The 9,374-nt window shown below is 39.4% G+C and overlaps 1 protein-coding gene and 1 pseudogene across 6 annotated transcripts in view; one reads left to right on the top strand and one right to left on the bottom strand.

Moving 5' to 3' along the window:
- Window positions 1-5,033: 5,033 nt before the first annotated feature.
- LOC308337382 (large ribosomal subunit protein uL22-like) lies at window positions 5,034-5,575 on the top strand (annotated as a pseudogene). The gene has a single exon. The product of its transcript is annotated as a large ribosomal subunit protein uL22-like (transcript).
- Window positions 5,576-6,065: 490 nt separating this feature from the next.
- LOC308359916 (integrin beta-1-binding protein 2-like) overlaps window positions 6,066-9,374 on the bottom strand; it is a 29,328-nt gene continuing 26,019 nt past the window's right edge. For all 5 annotated transcript variants that reach the window (XR_013968483.1, XR_013968484.1, XR_013968485.1 and 2 more), the window contains one exon: window positions 6,066-6,289. Coding sequence is in view for 2 of the 5 variants with exons in the window: in XM_080831248.1 (XP_080687374.1) it covers window positions 6,218-6,289 (72 nt within the window). In the remaining 3 variants the exon portion in view is untranslated. The remainder of the gene's footprint in view (window positions 6,290-9,374) is intronic.

Below are 9,374 nucleotides of genomic sequence, written 5' to 3'. Positions count from 1 at the left end.
ATCACAAATTCTTTCAATTTCTGTTTGTCCTGGAAGTTCTCTATCTCTCCTTCCATTCTGAATGACAGATTTGCTGGATGAAGTATCCTTGACTGCATGTTTTTCTCATTTAGTACCCTGAATATATCATGCCAGCCATTTCTGGCCTGCCAGTTCTCTGTGGATAGGCCTGCTGCCAGTCTGATGTTCCTACCCTTATACATTAAGAACCTCTTGTCTTGAGCTCCTTTCAAGATTTTCTCTTTATCTATGAAATTTGCAAGCTTCACTATTATATGTTGGCATGCTGATCTATTTTTATTGATTTTGAGGGGGGTTCTCTGTACCTCCTGGACCTGAATGCCTGTTTCCTTTCCCAGCTTAGAGAAGGTCTCAGCTATGATTTGCTCAAGTATATCTTCTATCCCTCTCTTTCTTTTTCCTCTGGGAGCTCGATAATTCTTTTTTTTTTTTTTAAGATTCTATTTATTTATTTGACAGAGAGAGATCACAAGTAGGCAGAGAGGCAGGCAGAGAGAGCGAGAGGAGGAAGCAGGCTCCCCGCTGAGCAGATAGCCTGATGTGGGACTCGATCCCAGGACCCTAAGATCATGACCTGAGCCGAAGGCAGAGGCTTAACACACTGAGCCACCCACATGCCCAGTTCTTTTTTTTTATTTTTAATGGATTTTATTTATTTATTTGGGGTGCCTGGGTGGCTCAGTCATTGGGCATCTGCCTTCGGCCTAGGTTATGATCCCTGGGCCTTGGGATCAAGCCCAGGGACAGGCTCCCTGCTGGGTGGGAAGCCTGCTTCTCCCTATTCCACTCCCCCTGCTTGTGTTCCCTCTCCCACTGTCTCTTTCTGTTAAGCAAATTAATAAATAAAATCTTTTTTAAAAGGATTTTATTTATTTGAGAGAGAAGTGAGAGAGAGAGCGAGCACAAGTGGGGAGAGGGAGAATACTCCCCACAAAGCAGGGAGCTGGACACAGGGCCTATTCCCAGGACCTCAGGACCACAACCTGAACCGAAGGAAGATGTCCAATTGACTGAGCCACCCACATGCACCTGGGACCCCAATAATTCTAATACTCTTTTGCTTTATGGTATCACCGATTTCTCAAAGCCTTCCCTCAGCTTCCTTCCTTTCCATCATTTTGTCTTCTACGTCACTGACTCTCTCTTCTACCTCACCTACCCTAGCTGTTAGAGCAACCATTTTGGACTGCATCTCAGTTAAATAATTCTTTATTACAGCCTGATTAGATTTTGTTTCTGCACTATGAGATTCTCTAGTCTTTTATGCTTTTTTCAAGCCCAGCTAGTAACTTCATAATCATTATTCTGAATTCAATTTCAGACATTTCACTTATATCCATATCAATTAGATCTCTGGTGGGGAGTACTACTTCCGGTTCTTTCTTTTACTGTGAATTTCTCCTTCTAGTCATTTTGTCCAGAGACGAATAGATGAACAAAGGAACAAAATAAAAAAAATCTACCATGATACCACTGAAATACACAGTAGACAAATCTGAAAAGGTCAGAAACCAAAACAGAAAAGAAAGAAAAAGGGAGAAAAAGAGATTATAATCTCACGGGTGGACAAAACAGGGTGATCCACTTGGTCCTGGGTGTATTTTGGTCTGTTTGTTAGAAGACACTAAATCCCAAAATTATAAAGAAAGAAAAACTATATATGTGTATAGTTAAAGGAAGACAAAATGAAGAATATATCTATTAAATGTACAAATGAAAATTTAAAAAGACTTAAAAACAAAAAGTTGACAAAATGAGAAACTAGTTCCCAAGGGAAAAAAAAACTGAAAAAGAAAAAGAAAATTTTAAACTTAAAGACAATAGACTCATGAGAAAAAAACCCAAATTCTATATACTATTTTCCTCTAGCGCAGGAGTTTTTCAGTTCTGAGTGATCCATAAACTTGTTATTTGACTGATGTTCACGCTAGTCTTCTGGGGGAGGGGCCTGTTGCACTGATTCTCAGTTGTCTTTGCCTGGCTGGAGTTGCATCACCCCTTGCCAGGGGTGCAGGTCCAGTGTAAGCTGCTTCAGGTTTCTCTATGTGGCCTTTGCTTCCTGAAGGCTCCTTTCACCACTCTTGCAAAAAGTGGTCACTTTTCTATCTGAAGAATTGCAGTAATCCTTTTTTTAGACTTCAGGTTGAATTCACAGGTCTTCAGAATGATTTGATACATAACTAACTGAATTCAAGGGACAGATGAAATGCAGGCCACCTATTCTTTCACCAGCTTCCCTCCTTTTATATACAGTGGAATATTATTCAGCCATAAAAAAGAATGAAATCTTGCCATTTGCAACAAGGATGGAGCTAGAGAACATAATGCCAACCAAAATAAGTCAGAGAAAGACAAATACCATACAATTTCACTCATATGTGGAATTTAAGAAACAAACCAAACTAGCAAAGGAAAAAAAAAAGGAGAGAAACAAACCAAGAAACAGACTCTTAGCTATAGAGAACAAACTTACAGTTACCAAAGTGGTGGGAGTTAGGTGTGAAAAAAGAAAACAAATAGATAAATGGCAGAAGTAAATTTCTCTTTATCAGTGCTCACATTAAATGTAGATGGTTTAAACTCTCCTGGTAAAAGGCAGAGCTTGCCAGATTTGATTTGACTTGATTTTATTTAAGATTATTTATTTATTTATTTGACACACACAGAGAGAGAGAGAGAGAGAGAGAGAGAGAGAGAGAGAGAGAGAACAAGCAGGGGGAGCAGCAGAGGGAGAAGCAGGCTCTGTGCCAAGCAGGGAGCCTGATGCAGGGCTCCATCACATGCTTAAAAATGAGTTTTTAAACATGACCCTGAGATCATGACCTGAGCTGAAGGCAGACACTTAACCAACTGAGCCACCCAGGAGCCCCTAAATTGGATTTTAAAAAGAGGATCAGAATCTATATGCTGTCTATAAGAAACTCACTTTAAACATAAGAACATAAGAGGTTGAAACTAAAAGGATTTAAAAATATGTTCCATGAAAATAGTAACCAAAACAGCACAGAGGTAACTATATTACTGTGAGACAATTAGGCTTTAAATATAGAAAGATTACAAGACAAAAAATGACATTATATATTGATAAAATGTTTGATCCAGCAAGAATATATAACAATTTTAAACATAAGAACAGAACCCTAAAATATATAAAGCAGATATTAACAAAGCTGAAGGAGAAATAGACAGTTCTATAGTAAGTTGGATACTTCAATACTCCATTTTCAGTAATGGATAGTACAACCAGACTGGTCATTGCAGAAACAAAAAACTTGAACAAAACCATAAAACATAAGACTTGCAGCTGGGGGTTTCTGGATAGCCTCAGGATGAGTGATGGTAGCCAGGAGAACCAATGATGTGTATAGAGAATATGGAAAGGAGAGAGGCTGGAGACATACCAATGGCCAATTATGTAATCAATCATGTCTGTGTAATGAAGTCTCCATAAAAATCCAAACTGAAGAGGTTCAGATTGCTCCCAGGCTGGTGAACATGTTTAGGTGCTGAGAGAGAAACATACCCAAAGAAAGCATGTAAGCTCCACACCCCTTCCCTTACACATTTCTGTATCTTTCCATCTGGCTCTTCCTGAGTTTCATCCTTTTATAATAAACTGGTAATCTAGTAAGTTAGTAAGTTAACTGTTTTGCTGGGTTTTGTGAGCTGTTCCAGCAAATTATCAAATATAAGGAGAGGGTTATGGGGACCCCTGATATGTAGCTAGTCATTCAGGAGCACAAATGACAACCTGGACTTGCAATTGGGATCTGAAGTGGGGGGAGACTTGTGGGACTGAGCCCTTAACCTGTGGGATACAATGCTATCTCCAGGAGACAGTGTCAGAATTGAGTTAAATTACAGAACACTCAGTGTCTGCAGAGAGATCTGGATAATTGCTTGGTGTGGGAAAAACACCCACACAGTTGGAATACAGAAGTGTTCACTTGATAGAGGAAACAAATATGTCCCTTTCACACACAATCTACCAAAACCAACCCAGAAAAAAGTAGAAAATCCATAAAGACCTGTGAGTAGTAAGGATTTGAAACAGTAAAGCCTTCCTGACAAAGAAAAGCTCAGGACCAGATGGCTTCACTGGTGAATTCAACCAAATATTTAAAGAAAAATTAACATCAGTCTTTCTTTGACTCTTCCAAAAAACACTGAAGAGGGGGAAACTTCCTAATTCACTCTATGAGGCCAGCTTCACTCTGATACCAAATCCAGACAAAGACACCACAAGAAAAGACAACTACAGGCCAATATCCCTGATGAACATGGATGTAAAAATCCTCAACAAAATCCTAGGAAACTTATTTCAATAGCACATTGAAAGGATCATATACCATGTCCGAGTGGGATTTATCCCTGGGATGCAAGGATGGTTCAACATACGCAAATCAATCAATGTGATACACCACATTAACATAAAAAAGAATAAAAATCACACAGTCATGGGGCACCTGGGTGGCTCATGAGTTAAGCATCTGCCTTCTGCTCAGGTCATGATTCCAGAGTCCCGGGATTGAGCCCCACATGGGGCTTCCTGTTCAGCAAGGAGTCTTTTCCTTTACCCTCAGCCTCTCACCCAACCCCTGTTTGTGCTTTCTCTCTCTCTCAAATGAATAAATAAAATCTTTAAAAAATTTTTTTAAAATGGCAAATTTCATGTTATACATATTTGGCCACTAAAAAATATAAAAATAGGGGTGCCTGGGTGGCTCAGTTGTTAAGCATCTGCCTTCGGCTCAGGTCATCATCTCAGGGTCCTGGGATCAAGCCCCTCCCTGCTCAGTGGCCTGCTCAGAGGCCTGCTTCTCCCTCTCCCATTCCCCCAGCTTGTATTCCTTCACTTGGTATCTCTCTCTCTCTCTCTCTCTCTCTGTCAAATATATAAATAAATAAAAATCTTAAAAAAACGAAAATAGGAGATCGAGTTCTCATGAATTCTCCCAGGAGCCACTGCTCTTCCTCTTCCCCTAAGCAGCCGGAGGTGACCTCTGTAAACGGTTCGCTATTTGCTTGACCCAGAAAACCCTATGAAATCATGCAAATCAAGAGGTTCAAATCTCTGTGTTCTCTTTAATAACACACGTGAAACTGCCCAGGCCGGCAAGTGTATACATATCCGAAAAGCCACCAAGTACCTGAAAGACATCACTTTGCAGAAGCAGTGTGTGCCATTCCCTCACTACAGTGGTGGAGTTGGTAGGTGTGCCCAGGCCAAACGGTGGGCTGGGCACAGAGTCAGTGGCCCAAGAAGAACGCTGAGTTTTTACTGCACATGCTTAAAAATGAGAGAGTAAAGCTGAACTTAAGGGTTTAGATGTAGATTCTCTGGTCATTGAGCACATTCAGGTGAACAAAGCCCCCAAGATGCAGTGTAGAATTTACAGGGCTCATGGCCGATTAACCTGTACAAGAGCTGTACATCGAGATGATTGTTACTGAAAAAGAGCAGATTGCTCCTAAACCAGAAAAGGAGCTTGCACAGAAGAAAGAGGTATCACAGAAGAAACTGAAGAAACAAAAACTTATGGCCCAGGAGTAAAATGCTGCATAGAATAAATGAAAATTAAAAAAATAGAAAATAAAGGTAAAGTCAAAAGCCAAAGGAGAAACTCTGAAAATACATTACAACCCATCTGACAAAGGCCTGATTTTCTATTTAGTATACAAAAAGCTTCTACAAAGCAATAAGAAAAAGAGAAATAGAAAACTAGGCAGAGGACATGAGCAATATACACCTATATTCACAGACACACAAAGGAAATACATCCGACTTTGAAACATTAGAAAGATGCTTAACCTTACTCATGATAAAAAGACTGTGTTAAAAACACAATAACACTCATTTCCAGTAAAAATGGCAATATCAGAAAATTTGACAACACATTGTTTTGGCAAGAGTGGGGCAAAACAGACACTCTTGTACTATGTTGCTGGCATTATAAATTGGTATAACTTTAGGAAGGCAACTTATCAAAAACTTTTAAAGTACATATGCCTTTTTAGTGGTAACAGAAAACCCAACTCTAATTGGCTTAAACAATAAAGAGAATTTATTAGTTCTTCCAAATGCAAATTCCAGCGGGTGAGAGAACTTTGCAGATGATTTGATTCCATGGATCAAAAATATCACCAAGGACCTAATTTCCTTCTGTCAGATCTGTCTTCCAAAGTGTGAGCTTCATCATAAATTTGACTTCCTTCTTGGTAGCAAAAGGGCTGTAGCATTAGAAGGCTCCACATCAGCCACACCACACTGTTCAAAAGAAAAGACAAAATTGGCTTGTTATCTGTCTCAGAAGAGCAAAGAACAAAACCAAAACCAAAACTTTCTCCCATATACTTCAACAAACATCCTCTACCATTTCATTTCCTTGAACTGGGCCAATGGCCCATTCCTGAACAATCTCCTTGACAGGAGAATGGTTTGCATTCATTAGCTATGACCTGGATAGTCAGAACCAATCACTAAGGCATGGGGGATGGGTTTACCCTGATTGGGTTAGGAGGGTGGTGCCCCCTAGCCAGAAGCTGGGGCTGAGATCAATTCCACCCCTTCAAACTTTATGAGCACTAAACAGTGGGGAAGATGTAGAATGGAAGTTGGGCAGAGAATCACATCGGCCACTAACCACTTGGATCCAGGAACCATACTTCTAGGAATTTATCCTATAAATATACTGGCAGATGTATACAAATGAAGTGTGTATTACACACTTCAATTATTATTATATTTTATTGCAAAGGAGACCGCATGTAATAACAAGATATTGAAGACAATGAAAACGCCTGGAACTGGTCAAATAAATGATAAAATCATAAAAAGAAAAGGCAGCTGTAAATGTATTATTACGACACAATCTTAAAGATACGTTGTGAAAAAAGCAGAGTGAATAGCCTGCTGCCATTTGTGAACAAAAGGGAGAAGAAATGGATATAGGTATATAGATATAGATAGATTTTTAAGGGGAAGGGGGAAGGTAAATTTGTTTTCATCAAAATATCTGCCAGATGGAGATACTCAAACACATGTACACACACAAACACCCATTTATACTTGCATATGCATGATTTGCACAGAATGTATCTGGAAGATTCACGAGAAACTGAGACTAGTGGTAGTCTCTGGAAAGAGAACCAGGGGAACAAGGGACTAGGAGTAGGGGTAATATATAACTTTCATTGCATATCCTTTTATATTGCTTGAATTTTCTTACCATGTGCATGTATTTTTAGTTAAAATATGTATTAACTACATGTTTCTATGTGTTACCTGTCAGATTGGCAAAGACAAAAATATTTAATAGTTGGCAAAGATGGTGGGAAACAGGCCCTCATGTATATTTTTATTTAATATAATACATCCTCTTTGAAGGCAATTTGGCATTATTTATTAAAACTAATAATGCACGGGGGTGCCTGGATGGCTCCGTCAGTAAAAGGCCTGACTCTTGATTTTGGCTCAGGTCATGATCTCGGGGTTGTGGGATCAAGCCCCACATCAGGCTCCACAGTCAGTGCAGAGTCTGCTTGTCCCTCTCCCTCTGCTCCTTCCCCTCCTCATGCACATACACACACACACACACACACACACACACTCTCTCTCTCAAATAAATAAATAAAATCTTAAAAGGAGCCAGCCTTCTGTGGTGCTAGAAACGTTCTGTATTTAGACCGGGGTGGGGGCTTTTACATAAATGTATACACATATAAAAATATATACTTGGGGTGCCTGGGTGGCTCAGTGGGTTAAGCCTCTGCCTTCAGCTCAGGTCATGATGTAAATGTCATGGGATTGAGCCCCGCATCAGACTTTCTGCTCAGCAGGGAGCCCACTTCCTCCTCTCTCTCTCTCTCTCTCTCTCTGCCTGCCTCTCTGCCTACTTGTGATTGCTGCCTGCCAAATAAATAAATAAAATCTTAAAAATATATATATATATATATATTTAAGATACATGCATTTTACTAAAATATAAGTTATATACTAAAATATAAGTTATATACCTCAATACATGAAAAAAAGGAATGAGGTAGATTATACAGTGATATGGAATAAACTTCAAGATATATTTTTAAGTGTGTATAGTGATATATCTATATGTCACTATATATATATACGTTTCTCCACATATATATGTCACTATATGTCACTATATATGTCACTATATATATATGTGTGTGTGTATATATATATACATACACACATATATATATCTATCCATACACATATATATGGTACACTGAGAGTAGAGGAAACAATGAATAACCACAACTCTGCTGGGTAAGTGCTGGAACAGACTTTTGCTCTGAAGTCATCTGATTTCTGGTGGCCTACAGCTTACGTCTATTTATTTATTTATTTATAAAGATTTATGTATTTATTTATTTATTTACTTATTTGAGAGAGATTGAGTGGGAGGGAGGAGAGAGACTCTGAAGCAGAAACGCCCCCTCTCCCGTGCTGAGCACAGAGCCCAATGTGGGCTCGATCCCACTACCATGAGATCATGACCTGAGCCAAAACCAAGAGTCAGATGCTTAACCAACTGAGCCACCCAATTGCCCCCCTCCCCCGCAGCCCAAGTTTGAAAGGCCCCATCCTTACAGGTGATGTCCAATTGGAGTTCAGGTGAAGAAGAGAGAAAACAGCAGGATTTGAAGAAAAAATAGCTGAGAATTGATGAAAGATGCCAATCTCCAAGATTTGGAATCCCAAACAGGAAAAAGAAACAATGAAAGAAATCGGTACCCAGACATGTTGTAGTGAAACTTCAGAACACCAAAGAGAATACCTTAAAAGGAGCAAGAGACTTGGTATCTACTTATAAAAGTATACAACACTACCTATGACATATTCTTGTCCCCCAAAAGAGGGAAAAAATAGAACCTGAATCTAAATCTAATCAAACTTTAGATCTAATCTATATTAGGAAATAAAAAGAACAAGGGAACAACACCACAGGGATGCAATCACTAAAATTCATTCTATAGGAAGCACCAGAGGATGAGCAACCCAGTTTCTTCAACAAATAAATCCCATGGGAGGAAAAAAAAGGAGGGGGAGAAGGAAGGGGCACCTATAGATTAAGAGATTTAAAAAACATCAACCAATTGCAATGTATAGTCCTCATTTGGTGCCTGACAATCCTTGACAACAAACTCAAAATAAACACATAAATGTTTATGAGACAATCAGGAAAATGTGAACAGTGACTGTAACATTTGATGATAATTAAAGAATTATGATGATGGGCGCCTGGGTGGCTCAGTCATTAAGCCTCTGCCTTCGGCTCAGGTCATGATCCCAGGGTCCTGGGATCGAGGTCCACATCGGGCTCCCT

This window comes from Martes martes (assembly GCF_963455335.1).
Source record: "Martes martes genome assembly, chromosome: X".
NCBI lineage: Eukaryota > Metazoa > Chordata > Mammalia > Carnivora > Mustelidae > Martes > Martes martes.
Note: the sequence above shows the minus strand (reverse complement) of the source record. Positions and strands in the feature narration are given on the sequence as shown.